This window comes from Medicago sativa, chromosome 3, assembly GCF_051527215.1.
Source record: "Medicago sativa cultivar Bolivia chromosome 3, Bolivia_mono, whole genome shotgun sequence".
In the NCBI taxonomy this organism is placed as follows: domain Eukaryota; kingdom Viridiplantae; phylum Streptophyta; class Magnoliopsida; order Fabales; family Fabaceae; genus Medicago; species Medicago sativa.
The window spans coordinates 93369017-93384923 of record NC_140751.1 but is presented as its reverse complement, the minus strand read 5'-3'; the positions used below and the strand labels follow the sequence as shown (position 1 = coordinate 93384923).

The window sequence follows — 15907 nt, the reverse complement described above, 5'->3', positions numbered from 1 at the left end:
CTTTTTGATAAATTCGCTGTGTTGTATGTCTGGACATATAGCACTGCTGATAAAGAAATCAATTCATTCATTCCAATGAAATATATCTTTAATAAAACTCCATAGAAAAATTATGAATGAATAGGATTTACTTACAATTTAACCGGCTAAAAATGGTGATTTACCGAATAAAATAACTCTTCAACTTTTTTATTAAATGTTTTTACAGTAATGAGGCAAGGGAGTTGTTTGAGGAAGGTGCAGCTTTAAGAAGAAAGATGCTGAATGGGGGAATGGGAAATTTCTGGCAACAACGAACTCGTGAGATAAGCATGACACTATGACGCAAACCACCAAATAGACCAATGCACATGCAGCAAATTAAGAGAGCAGCAATATTTAACAACAATAGACTCTGCTCTACCAAACTCACTCTTGTTTTTATTAGGGGCTGCTAATGAGTAAATTAGCATATGATCATTAGTGTTTTTATGAGGTTTTTGGCCATGTCTGATTCCGAGATTGAACTCGTCTAAACTATAAATTTTGATCTCTCAAAGTTAAATAACTTGACACAGTTGATCATGTGTGTCAAAATGCATTTAGACCTGTTACATTTTGATGATGTGACGCTTGATGTGTATCATTCTGTAAATAAGTTATCTTATTCCCCAAATTTATTCAGCCTTCTAGAAAATGAAAAATGTTCAATAATGAAGTTTCTTCCTCACATCCTTATTTAACACCATTTCAAAATTTATGGGAGCATATATATTGGCTGACGTGTGATAATAAAATGGAATCATTGATGAGTTTCAATTGACAAAAAAGTGAATGATGTTTCTTAGTTAAAGCTCATGCTCTTCAAGTGTAGCAAATATTTTTATTTATAGATAGAGAACGCATTTTGAATGTGTCTTTAAGAATAGATTCGTTGTGAACACAATATGAGACAATTTGCTTGCTCATTTCATGAATTCATTTTAGGTTTATTTATCTATCTCCTTGTAAATATGTGTCATTTAAGTTTTCGTCCTTCAACTTACTAATTTTCTAAAACAACCGTTGCAAATATTAATTATTTTAGTTTTAGTCATTAATCTCATTTTCTCGCTGACGTGTCCATAGTGACTACGATAAAAACTTGCTGACATAATCAAAATTGGCTTGAATGGTAAAAAATACCCTTATTGATCCATACAAAGGGAAAAGGACAAAAATAACCTTCTTCTCTCTCACACCTCTAATTAGGGGTGTTCATGTCCAATCCAATCAAATGTAAACCGCAATGACAAAACCGAAAAACAAAAAAACAAACAAAACCAAAAACCAGAAAAAGAAAAAGAAAACCAAACATGAATTCCCTACACCAAATCTTGAGTATTCACTCAATGATTTAGACGACCTACCTAATTAAAGCACTCAACCCCTCTACCACCAAAACAAAAAGGAAAGAAGTTAGACGGTCACCCTATTTGAGCCATTTTTGGATATTAATCTCTTCAGTGGAACATTTATTAATTAGAGAAGATAAATTCTCATAGAAAACATAAGCACAAATTCAAGACCGTCACCTATCGTCTAAACCAAATCTCCCCATCATATAATCCAAAAAAAAACTCCAACTAACAAAGTCATAAGCCTTCCCCAAATCCACCCTAAAGATAAGACAATCTCGTTTTTATTTCTTATCAAAACTACTACAATCCTGTCAGCTAGTTGCCTCCCTTTGATGAAAGCTAATTCGTTGGGACAAATTATCTTACCCATGATAGGTTCCGACATCTCTACCAGAACCTTGGCAACGCGTACAAACACCCCAAAAAGGAAGATCGACCCAAAATCCCCAAGACGAAGAGGATAGTCCATCTTAGGAATTAGGATAACAAAAAATGAAGGGAAGCTACAAGAAGCTTAGCATGAGTGAAAAAATGATTAAAATAACCTCAACATCTTCACTAAGCAGCTGCCAAAATCACTTATTAAGCAAAAAATAAATCACATGTAGCAATATGTGAAATCTGTATAATAAATGCAAATCAAGTTTGTGAAGCGTAAAAAAGTGAAAACAATAGAACTCGCTAGCTTTCCCGCAGAGGGCTAAACCTCAAAATAATGGATAGCACTTGTGTGACATAGAGTTGGGTGACATTAGTCAATCACAATGTTTGTGTTTCTCTCTCTTTCACAAGCATTATGACATTGTGATTGGCCAATGTCATCAATGTCACCCAACTCTATGTCACCTAACTGCTATCCCAAAATAATGCAGGTAGTTTCACTGTTACTGCATGGTAAGTTCGTTAACAATTCCGGCACATAAATAAAGCAGAGGGTTTCCATCAGAGTCTGATCCATATCGAAAAGCGGTTCAATTTTTCTATGAGAGAATTGTAAGATATTTAGGCTGTAGTTGCGGCACACAAAGGATAATAGACTAATCATTGAATACGATAAATGAGTGATACTCTAACCTTTTGCCACGTGTTCAAATCATTTGCATCAGACGGATACCCCCACCTCCAACTAGGACACTATCCAAGTTAGTCATTTAAAAGGGTATGGTAAATTTCTGACACCTGCCACGTGCGTGTGGGGCTTTGGGGTTCTTGAAAAGAAAGAAAGTAATTTTAGGGCAAAGTTAGCACTCTCACAATTCCACTCAATGTATTATTTAACCTAAAATATTTTGCTTTTCTGAGCAAAATCGTTCATGCACCAGAGAATTTATTCTCGCCATTTTTTTCAATTTCTTTGTGCATATGGGTGGAGCCTCTTACATCTCATATCCCAAATTCTCATTATATTTTAAGAACAAATTAAATATATATATATATATATATATATATATATATATATGAGTTAGGATTGTTGACACCTGGTGTCAACGTTCGTTGACACTAAATCTCAATCATTCAATCTAATTAATCTAATGTTTGAAAATATGGAAGCTAAAGATTTATATGTGTGTTTATCATGTGATAATAATGTGTTGATTTAATTAATCCCTGAAATTACTCCAACAAAAACAAAACGCTTAATCCCTGTCTCTGAAAGTCTTCCCTGATGGTCTTTTGTTATTGAGCACACAAGAATGAAGAATGAAGTAAGGAGCAACATTAAGCCGTTGAAACTTAATTTAGTCCCAAATTGAATTTCAATTGTAATTTTGTTTCTTGATACTACATAGGGGGATTTTTTGTTACGATGTATTAGAGTTTCTTGCAAAGGGCAATAAATCCCACATGACATGGTGTAAGCGATTGGAATTAGAAAGCAAAAAAATCAATCATGCGTTGCAGCTTAATTAAGTTTCCAATAGCTTCCCATAAAAGACAATTAGGTGAAGAAAGAGATTCTCCTACACCAAAAGAATTGAAGACTTCTTAGAGCCTTAAATGAGTAATTATGAGTCTTTGATCAAACTTAAATGGAGGGTTGAGATTTGGTGTCAACGAATTCGTTGACACCTGGTGTCAATGGATCATAACTCTCTCTCTATATATATATCCTAATGTACTCTAAAATAATAAGTATATAATGAAATAATATATATTATAATGAATTAAGCACAAGATGTGCTTAGTGCTTACAAAATATGAGCCAAATTCAATGATAGCAAAATACCAGAAGACAAGAACTACATCACTGAGGTCTAAGAGATCGAATTGGCTGGCGCAGCCCAATAACATTTGAATACATGTCAATTTAGATAATGATAATCTTTATAGAAAAATCAATCTATTGTTATTGATATACTCTTTACAATTGAAAAAATATAATAATGAAAAGGGGCTTGACCTACATGGCACGTAGCCAATTCTACTGATCTTTGACATGTTATCATTCAACGGTATCATGTGATGTCTTTTTTAATTTCAAATCAAGATCTTTCCTAAATAGGAAACTTAAACTATTAACCACAAGAATTAAAAGCTCAACAACTTTGTGATGATAGAGGAAAGGATATGATAAGTAAGTAAAGCTTCACCTATTCATATAGTTTTTCTTTGTTTAATTGCTTAGGTGATCTATGTTTTAACCCGTACAATACGTACTAATGTCAATTATTTTGTTCCTCTAATTCAGTCAACTACAAACTATCTCATCACTTAACCATTTGACCATGAAGTTCAATCTTTGGCCATGCAAATAAAAAATAGGTATGGCTAAGAAGTGTTTTTAGGACATTTGTTAAGAATTCTAAAATAGAAATAATTGGTAAGTTTTATGTAGAGAAATTTACTTTTTCAAGTTTTAATGTGTTGAATGTATCAATCTCAAAACAAAATTTCTTCTTTTGACTTCTTAACAAGTGCCTTAACGGCACTTTGTTAGGATTTCCCATAAAAAATATATGTTAGAGAATCGATCAATTCTTTAAAAAAATTGAAGTTACCTCAATGTATTTATCTCTACAATTCTTCAAAAGCAACATATTTTAGACTGACCCAAAGGCCTATAATACGCCACTATCTCAAGTTTCAATCCTCAAAGGCTCTATCGTATGGAACTAAACCACAACCTCGGATCCTCTCTGATTCGTAAAGACTTGACAATAGTAATGTCTCTTATCAACCATCAAATCTAAACATTGACGAGGAATCGTTTGTAACGACAACTCCATCACTCTCCAACGATTGCTCTCTAGTGCCTATAAGAAAACACCATTCATCATAATGCAAGGGATACACTCATTCCACTTGATACCTCTTCCTCTTTGCTCTCATACTGACTTGAGCGTCTCAACATCTATATCGGCAAACGTTGTTCATGCTTGGCCCATCGTTTTTGTTCGATCACGCGTAAAATCATACATGATTATATTGGTTTAAAAAAACACACTAGACCTATGTCAAATCACCTTGACTACAAATAACTTATCAGTATTATAGATAGAATTGAAAAACAAAAATATTATGACATACTATTGCCTCACTGCACAATGTTATATATATGATGAGATGATATGTACAAATTAACATGTAGGGAGTCACCGCCTCAAAAGTGTTACTTTGCTGTTGTCTGTTCCCGATATCACTATTATATTCATTTTTCACCCTGCTTTCTTGCTTCTTTCTCACCAATCTATCTAGCAGAGAGGCCTTCACCTCACTCTCTGATACAACTCTCTCTCCTCGTTTCCATTCCTCTGCTCATCTTCTGTTTTTCTCTGTTTTTTCAGTTACCCTTTAAATACTTGTCCATCTTTTTCTCCTTTCCCTCCATCTTCATCTTTTGTTTCTAGTTTCACTTCTCTTCCTCTTAATTATTAACCCTTTTCTGTCCCTCAAAATGGACTGTAACCAGTTAAAGTCATCTTCATCATCATCAGAGGATCAAATTGACATGATGTTAATGATGATGATGCAACTCCCTGAATTCTCTTCATCTAACGGTAATAACAACAACACCATCAATCAATTTCCACCGTCAGATCAACAATTCTATGGCACTTCAAATGCTTCTAACAATACACGTCCTCTTGCAGATTTAATAGATAACCCTCCTAATCAAATACCATGGTCTTCATCTTCATCATTCACTCACTTACCCTCACAATCCACCACAAACACAAACACAATCTCTTTCACCAATAACAACTCTACACCATTAATGTTCCAACAACAAACAACACCGCTAATGTTTTCAAATTCGAGCAACGAGATTGCTCCGAATGCGAACCATTACGGTACTGCATCGCCATCAGAGAAACGAAACTCGATGGCGACGATGAGGGAGATGATATTCAGAATAGCAGCTATGCAACCAATTTACATAGACCCAGAATCAGTAAAACCACCAAAGAGAAGAAACGTCAAGATTTCAAAAGATCCTCAGAGTATAGCAGCTAGACACAGAAGAGAAAGAATAAGCGAGAAAATAAGAATACTGCAAAGAATGGTACCAGGTGGAACTAAGATGGATACTGCATCAATGTTGGATGAAGCTATTCATTATGTTAAGTTTCTCAAGACACAACTTAAGTCACTGCAGGAACGTGCTTCAGGAGCCAACAGTAACAGGACAGTTGCTGGTTCAGGATTAGGGTTCCCTGTTTCATTGCCTAAGCCTTACCAAGATCGTAATGTTGATCGTTATGGGTGATAAATTTCATTGATTAGGGTTTAATTATCATGTATAAGTGTCATCAATTAATTAAATAGTACTCTATTTCAAGGTTTAGCACTTTAGTCTATCTAGAATATTTGTCTTAATTTTGTGGTACCAATTTTATGTATTTTGTCCTGTTCATCATGCATGGATATCTCGTTAATTAACTATTACCATTCACTTAAATTCTTAATCCATGGATTTGTGTGAAATTCCAGTTGTACTAATATGTTATCAATAAATGGATTAATCTCTAATATTTTTCATTCCTCTTTTGTTAAGTGTAAAAAAAATTGTGGCCAATTTCATATTTATTTATTTTTGGTGAATTGTATTTTGGTACAAATAAAATGTTATTCTTTGTGAATATTTTCTTAATTAAAATATTGGAGCGAGTGTGGGCTTGTCAAAGAAAAATTGTAATTTAAAGACGAAGGAATAGAAGATAACCCTAGTGATATTATATTAATTTTAATGTTGATAGAATAAATAATGGAAGAAATGATTTATATATTTCTTATTGATATAGTATTTAATTATTAAATGTTGTTTTAAATTTTTGTTTCACGTGTTATATTTTAATTAGATAAATACTAGTAGTGCACAATATCATTATACAACACTTGTTATAAATATTCTTAAAAAACTAAAATTGTAATATATCAAATGTTATGTTTCTTAATTAACATACATTTTTGCAGGAGGAGGGAGGCAGGGAGCAGTGTGCTTAACATGGGTACACAAAAAATTTAGGCTCCCGCCGTTGGGTACATATGTACGGCCACTACGGGAATTAAACAAACCGGTCTTGGTTTCTGAGGCTCAAAAAGTTGAGGTGTTTTTAATTTAATTTAACCTAAAAAATTTATCTACAAATTACAATTAATTACTCCCTCCGTTTCAAAATGAGTGTCGCTTTAGCCAAAAAAAATTGTTTCAAAATGAGTGTCGCTTTCATTTTCCAATGCAATAATAACTTTTTCTTTTCAATTGTACCCTCCAATTAATACTCTGCACGCTACTTCCAAAGTATTACTTTTAAAACTAACCAATAGTTAATAAGGATAATTTGGTAAAATAACCATTCTCTTTCTCTTAATCATTGCATTTCTTAATATGTGTGTAAACACCTAAAACGACACTCATTTTGAAACGGAGGGAGTAGTATTTGTGTGGCTTGCCTTTCCAAAAAAAAAAAAGTATTTGTGAGGCCTTTTTTTTAAAAAAAGAAAAAGGAGTATTTGTTAGACTTAAAAATAGTTATAATTACATTAAATATTTGAATAAGTTGATGATAATAATTACTACTAATTGACAATATCATTTTTTTTCAAACTTTTAATTTTTGGTGAGGCTTAGATTACCGACCTTAAAAGATTTTTTTCAAACTTGCAAGTGATGATGCCCAACAGAAATAGTATCTAAAATAAAATTGGAACAAATCATTTTACATTTAATCTGTTCAGAAAATATATTTTAAATGACCCAACTATTTTTCAAAACAATTATCAATTTAGATGTTTTATTTACAAAATATATAGAAAAACCAAAAGTGTGTGTTCAATGAAAAGTTTTTAATTCCAATTGATTAGTGAAACAAACACCCAGGATATTATAAAGTTTGCATTCTATAAAAACCTTTTTAGGTCTAAATCAATATTCTTTAAAATCTTACATTAACAACATCATGGGATTTTTTATATATAATTTGTTCGAATGAGAGCATGATTGGCCACCCCAACTTCCAAGCAAAAGTTGAAACATGAGGTGTCTCTGCACTGGGGAAAGAAAGTGCATAGAGTTGTGTGTAAATTACGTAGCAAGTAGAAATAGAAAAAAGAAATGAGTGTAAGAAAAAATTCAGGGATTAAGGATGCATGAGAAATCCACGTGATAATCTGACAAGATTGCGGTGGTTGCGTTTACGATCGGGCACGGTGATGACGTTTTTACTTGTCAACACCCTGACACGTGATACCCATATGCTTGGTCAACCATAAATCTTACGTGGTTCTCCACGTTGGATATGTTTTACAGCTACAGCATATGTCTAGTCTACTACTTTCACCATTCCGTGAACCTTTTCACCATTTGGCACATAAAAATAAAATAAAATAAAAGGTTTATAATTTAATTCGTTTGATAAAATAATCGAAATTGTAATTTACACTGTGACCAGAATTTAACCTTCGATTTCTTCATTTATATATGTAAGTTTCCATGGTTATTTTTCTAAACAAAATATATAAAAAGAAATGGAAAATAATATTTTAATTTTTTCTAAAATATTTTCATAGTATTTATTTCTTGGAAAAAATATATTTTTCTTATTGGAAAATATAATCATAAAAATATTTTTCTAATTGGAAAATATAATCATAATTTGATTGGAGTCAAATTTGATTTAAAAAAAATGTTTATATTGAACCCCATAGTTAATGAGTCGATTCAAGTTGTTCACGAACCTGAGTCGAGTCAAATTTGATTTAAAAAAAAATGTTTGTATAAAATTTGAATAAGTTTTAAACGGGATACATTCATAAGTTAAGAGATATACTCATTTCTGGTTTTAACTATTTGTATCATATTAACTTCTTTTTTTTTTGAAGAAACTAAAATTAAATGAAATTTCATTACTCACAAAACCTGATAATTCAACCACAAGGAGTATCTGAAAACAGGAAAGTCAAAATAATTACATCAACCGTCTGATAAAAGGAACAAAAGTAAAAGGAAGCTCATTACAAAAAGCTCCCCAAACAATTAAGATGATTAAGATACCATAAATGATAGTTAAAAGCAATGTTGCAGTTTGATTTCAGCCACCAAAAAGTTTGAAGCTTAATTTTGTCAAGCTGTTGTTGTAACGAGGACTCTTTTTGACGAAAAACCCAAGCATTTCTTTCCTTCCAGATTTCCCACGCACAAGAGAGTCAAATGAGATTAAAAATCAAGTGCACACCTTTAGAAAAGCCGCCTAAAGTTTCAAATTGGTAAAAATGATCTGCTACTTGCGATGGTTGAACCATTATGATGCTAAGTCAATGCAAAATTTCGTTCCAAATTTTTCCAAAATAGTCATAAGACAAGAATAAGTGATCAATGTCTTACATCGAACCACACCCACCCACATAAGGTTGAGCGTTATGTTGAAAATGTGTCTCTTTGGTAAGTTGTCCATTGTTGGCAACCGATTCTGAAACAAACGCCAAGCAAACAAGCTGACTTTGAAAGGGACCTCCTTGTTTCAAATTGATTCTGGATGATCCACTTCCCTGACATTGAGCGTCGAAGTCAAGTAATGATAGGCACTTGTAACATTGTACGAGTGGGAAGCATGTAAATGCCAAAACCACCTGTCAGAAATACTAGACTGCAAAATAATATTAGTCAGTAAATCATTGCACTCGTGTGCCTGCTCCTCTTCCCATGCTAATAACATACGCCTTCATCGCCAAGCTTCACCCTCTTCCTCCCATCCAAGAGCATACATTTCAGCCACCGTTGCCATTTTAAACCAAAAAGGCGACTAAAAGCATTTTTCAACACCACACCATTAATCCAAGGATCCCACCAGAAAAGAGTATTATTACCATCACCTATATCTCTACCAATGTTGTCATCAATCCACCTACCCACTCCAACACTAGTCCCTCGTCTAATAGTGGTCAAATTATTCCACCAAACTGAATTAAACATCCCTCCTTCTGTAATACTACCTCCCACCTCTCCATACCTCGCCACTAGAATTTTATACCACAAGGTCCTATTCTCCACTTTCATCCTCCAACAACATTTGCCACGCAAAGCAAAATTAAATCCCCTTAACCTCCAAACCCCTAACCGACCATTCTCTTCTTTAGAACATATAGTGTCCCAATTAATCTAAGATTTTTTCCTAAAGATTCAATAGAGGAAATGATACCTGAGGGAGCCTTGAAAAAGGAAAGAAAGACTTCAGAAGTACTAATCGACCGCCAAAGGATAAATTTTTGCTCTTCCAACCCGACAATCTTAACTTAATGTGGTGAATTAAAGGTTGCCAAAACTTGAGTTTGCGAGAATCACCACCTATATGCAATTCTTTTTGTCTGATTCTTGCATACTTGCTTCTTCTTTTTCTCTGGTCCGGTTTTTTTTTGACAAAAATAAACAATATTCTTTCATTCAAATTGATATAGTACATCGATACAATACAATTCCAAAGCCGCTAAAAACAAAAATGATCAATCTATGAACAAACTCACAACATCCATGTTAATAACATAAAACGGCAAAGTACCTATGCCTACAAATATGACTATATTGAAGTCTCCAGATCTGCAGCATTGACGACGTAAAAGTTATTGATCGGATCTACACTTGCTCAACGCAAATCTTTCAACCTGGATCAAATAAACACCGCACTAAGATGGGAAATCAAAAACACACCGCACAAATTAAAGACGGGAAATCAAAACAAATAGAGTCGTGCAGAGACGACAAAATCACAAAAACAAACGAAAGAAACTGAAAATATGTGAAAATCACTTATTTAATTAGGGTAGAAGGAAAAACAACTCGGAGGTGTGATTTTGGGTCAGATTTTTGTTTATTATTATTATTATTATTATTATTATTATTATTATTATTATTATTATTATTATTATATAATAAGTGAGTGTTAAGTTTATTATTGGTATATTTTTTCCTTCTTATTCCTATTGAATATATATATTTTTTGGTATATAGTTACTATACTTTTGGCAATTAGGAAACAACAATTGTTCTTGTGAAATAACTAGTTTGTTATATATATATATATATATATATATATATATATATATATATATATTAGTGATTAAATGGGGGATTCACAACAAGAAAATAATAGAGGGAAGGGTAAGGACAAAGATGGCTATGTAGCTTGGACCATGGATGAAACTAATGAGTTGTTGTACCTCTTGGTGGATGCTATAAATAGAGGGTTACGTGATGCCAATGGGTCACTTAGTAAACAAAATGTAGAGCGAGTTATCCTTCCTCAGCTCAATGCCAAAACTGAATCACATAAAACTTATAATCATTACTTGAGCCGAATGAAGTGGTTTAGAACTCAATACAACAAGATGTCAACGTTTATGCATAACAACTCTGGTTTTGGATGGGACTCAGTCGCGAAGACTTACACGGCTACTGAAGAAGTATGGAATAATTACTTAAAGGTGAGCTTTCCTAATCGACGCAAATTTAATTAGGTAAATATTTTATGGTGTATTGTGGATTTCCTAATCGACGCAAATATTTAGCTCCATATCGAGGTGTGCGATACCATCTACAAGATTTTGCAGGTCATGGTAATGACCCTGAAAATGAAAAGGAGTTATTCAATCTTCGGCATGCGTTTTTAAGGAATGTGATTGAGAGAATATTTGGCATTTTTAAATCGCGTTTCACAATTTTTAAGTCAGCACCTCCATTTTTGTTTAAGACAGAAGCAGAACTTGTGTTGGCATGTGCAGCACTTCATAACTTTCTACGCAAAGAATGTTGTTCTGATGAATTTCCAGTTGAACCTTCTAACGAGTCTTCATCTTCATCTTCAATGTTACCTATTCATGAAGACAATAATTATGAACTCAATGTTCAAACACAAGAGCAAGAACGAGAAGATGCTAATCTATGGAGGACTAGTATAGGTTCAGATATGTGGAGAGATAGAGAACATGAAGTTATAATATTACAATGTAGAAAGTAATCAATCTCTTTGGATTTTTTTTTTTTTTACAGAAAAACATTAATCACTTTGTTAGTAAAATAATTTTCTATTGGTTTTATTTTTCTTTATTCAAACACAATTTATTTGTTTACTATTTTTATCATTCACAGTTGTAAGTTTGTTCTTTTTCCCCGAAAATTCATTGAGTCCTTTGAAATATTAAAATCCCATAAAATCCTTTGAAATCCTTAAAATTCAATGTGATAAATCCATTAAAATCTTGAGTGTATAAAGTCGTTTACATAAAAAGTCTTTTAAAATCTCACAGAATCAGTACAATCTCACAAAGTCTTTTAAAATCTCAAAGACTTTTTTTTTTTTAATTAAAATAGTCTTTTAAAATCCTAATCCAATACACCCTCTAAATTCATCTGTAGGACAACAATTTACAAGGACGGAAGCTGATGCCGTGGTAATGCATTCCATAATCCATTTAAGCCATAAGGTAGGAAAATTCATCTTTTTCATCACAACTTCAAGATAGGACCAATCTTTTTCATATTTAATGTTATTTAATGTAATTAATCTTTTTTTAGACCTTTCAAAAAATGTTATAAATCCTAAATTTTTATTCAATTAATTCTTTCTTTAGATTCTACTAGTATTTTTCAATAAGCATTTTATCATCATGGAAGCCCCTTTTGAACAACCGAAGTAAGTGGTGTATAGGGCACAACTATTTAATTTTCAAACTTATATTTATTATTTTCAGTTTTCACTAATCTCAACAAAAAAAAAAAAAAATTCACCGATAGAAACGTATAAGGCGGTGACATATTTTTAAGGGGGCGTTTGTTTCAAGTCATATTTGAAGATTCTTAATAATAGAAGATTCCTGATAATCTTGTTTTGTTCCTAAGGAAATTGAGAGGGATAAAGTTGTCATGAAAGTGAGAATAAAATCATTAATTACGATCCATAAATGTTAAGTTATTAGTTCATTCCTAAGAATACTTTAAATACTAACCAAATATATTTCCTCAATAAACCCGGGAATAAATTCTCATCCTTGTATTCCCAAAAAAATTATTTTTAGGATTATATTTTGTAAACTTGAAGCAAACACCCTAGATAATTAACGTATGCTAAGGAACCCGACTAGTATCAGTGCCTTATGTAATCGAGTTCCATATTAAATACAAAAGACACCTATCAAATACAAAAGGCATTTACTATTTTAATAAGGAAAATGCTAACAAGTGCCCTAAAGGCATTGTTTAAGCATCTAAAAGTAGCAATTTTTGCATTGAAAATTACTCCCTCTGGTCACATTTATAAGCAAAAAACACTTTTGTAGGTACATTGAATAATTGATGTATCTAACATATAAATGTGACTAGATACATCAATTATTCAATGTACCTAAAAAAGTGTTTTTTGCTTATAAATGTGACCGGAGGGAGTATACGGTTATGACTTTAAAAAGTGTTTGACTTGTATTTTCAAGACATAGTTTCTTTTTTTGGGTTCCTTAAACAATGCCCTTAGGACACTTGTTAGCAAGACCCTTTTAATAATTAGGGTATTTCTAACCTGTGCAAGATTGCACAGCTTAAGAAGTAATAAATGCCTAATTTTTTGTGTTTTTTCTAAAGTCTTATTGATGAGTCATTTAATTAACAATTTCTTAAAAACTGTTTTTTTTTTTTTTCCTTTTCTTTTCTTTCTCCTATTTTTCCGTGAAAGGCTCTCTCTCATTTTACAATTGCCAAAGAACCATATCACAGTACCTTTGCCATACATGATACATACAGCTCATTGAAATTTCAATTTTAATTAGTGATTCATGCAGGTTCCCATCAATCAATATATTACTCTACAATCAAATTCTAAATAAAATAAAATATTGTAAATTAGAGAGGAAAGAATCATAATCTTTAACATTGAGTAAAGAATCATAATCTTTAACATTGAGTTTTGTTTAATGGGCAAAAGAAAAACTGATGAAGATTAAGGGGAAAGGGACGAAACATAATTCATGGCAAATGCTAAAGAAAAATGACACAGAAAAATGGCAAAAGAAAAATGAAAAAGATTAAAACTGAAGGTCTGATACGTTACGACGTATTCCATTGGCAAATGCTAATATGAGAGAGAGAAAAGTAAGTTTTTAAAAAATGGTTAATTAAATGACTCATTAATAAGACTTGAAAAACCTCATAAAAATAAGCATTTATTACCCCTTAAGCTGTGCAAGATTGCATAGGTTAGAAAAACCCTAATAATTATAATATAATTACATCGACATAATTACCTTCATTTATCTATTAAAATCCAAGATCGATCTTATTAGAATTTTTAAAGGTTCATGTGAGCAAACATTATATATATATAAAAAGATATTATACAGCATATTCTTTCATCAGAGTGATTTATTCATCCTCCTCTTGAACAAAACAAGCTCTAACCTAATCATGGCGGAGATCCTTTCAAACAAACACACATCCACTTCTAACACTGCTGCTCCAGTGCCGTCGCCAAATCCACCGTCGTCGCCAAATGATCAGCCGAAGGAAACCTATACCATCATCCAACTGCCCTACAACCAAGTCTTTCGCACCCCTCCACCAGAGAATGCTCGTCTATTTGATGAATACACTCACCGGAAAAAACCTAGGTTCTGGTGTTGTTGTCTTCCCATTTGGACCTTTTGGGTCTTATGTGTTCTGCTTTTTATTTTCGGCACCGTTGCTTTTGTTTTTTTCTGGATTTTACCACGCATCGTTACTATCTTCGGTCTCGTGTCTTTTCATTGAAGATAACAGTAAGTTTAGATATTTTAGGCTTTTATGTTATTGGTTAATGGATAGCTTGAAAAAATGGTTTTTTTGTACTTGATCCGGTGATAAGAGCTGCTATCTTTTATTTTGTCCCTTTTATATTTTGAAGACTCATTTGTTTATCTGTTTATTTCTTACCAAAGATTGTTGCGAAAGAGAGGGTATAGGAGATATTATCCAAAAACAGAAACTATGAACGATTAGGGTCGCCTCTTTCGTTAGTTTGTATATCATCTCAATACAATACAACTTGTGTTTAGAAATTTTCTATGACATTTGCGATCCAATGTTGTTAGGGTTGTGTATTAATTATTAAAATTGATAGGAAAATTTGTTTACATATAAAATGAAATTTCTTATTCGCATGATACACGTATTCAATTAGGGACATGGCTAAAATGCAAATTCAAGGAAATAACGGATTCCACACTGATCACACGAGTAACTAGTATGTGGTAAAGAGCAATGCTATTTATCAAGAAAGATTTTATCAAGAAATTTAAGGGTGATTATTCTGTCATGTCATTCTTAAATTCATCAAGAAAATTCATTCTTGATATCTAGTATTTTCCATGTGGTAAATCTCTTGTTACAACTCAATTCTCGTGAAATGTAAAATGGCTGGCAATCCATTATTACTCCATGATCAAATTCTCTTCTAATTCCTTTTTTCTACTTTCTTTTTTTGTAATCTGAGCACATTTACACTTTTTTTGGTCAAGAGCACATTTACACTTCACACTGCATATAAAAAAAATCCACGAGTTACACTTCACATTTACACTTAACAGCTAGTATTCCCTTATGTTAGATTGTTAGTCGAGTAAATAGCCAAAACCCCCCCTGAAATTGCAAGGTTCATCAAATACACCCCTGTAGTTAACGAAACATCAATTACCTCCCTGAAATTATCTAGTGTCTGTCAATTACCCCCCTCCGTTAATTTCCTCCATCCAACATGCTGATGTGGCCGTTAACTGCCATGTGGCACTGCCACGTGGTCAGAAAAGTCGACGTCATGCCACGTCATAGGGGGGTAATTGACTATATATATTTTTTTTTTTTGAAAAAAATCTGATTTTTTTTTTGTTTTCAAAATTAACATTTGTGTCATCCACTGACCTTGCAAATACCCCCCCTGAAATTTAACATTTATGTGCAATTACCCCCCTCAAATTTAAAATTTATGTAGCAAATTGCGAAACCAGATTTTCTGCACAACACAGCAACGGTACCTTAACTTTCACAATTTAATTAAAATACCAAACAATATTCA

At 32.6% G+C, this 15907-nt stretch overlaps 1 protein-coding gene across 1 annotated transcript; it reads left to right on the top strand.

Annotated features, from left to right (window-relative positions):
- The first annotated feature begins 5244 nt into the window (after positions 1 to 5244).
- On the top strand, positions 5245 to 6273 carry LOC146942086 (uncharacterized). The gene has a single exon (XM_085758032.1). It carries the CDS (start codon positions 5275 to 5277, stop codon positions 6085 to 6087), a length of 813 nt encoding a protein of 270 aa, XP_085614158.1. The 5' UTR covers positions 5245 to 5274; the 3' UTR covers positions 6088 to 6273.
- Positions 6274 to 15907: the final 9634 nt, after the last annotated feature.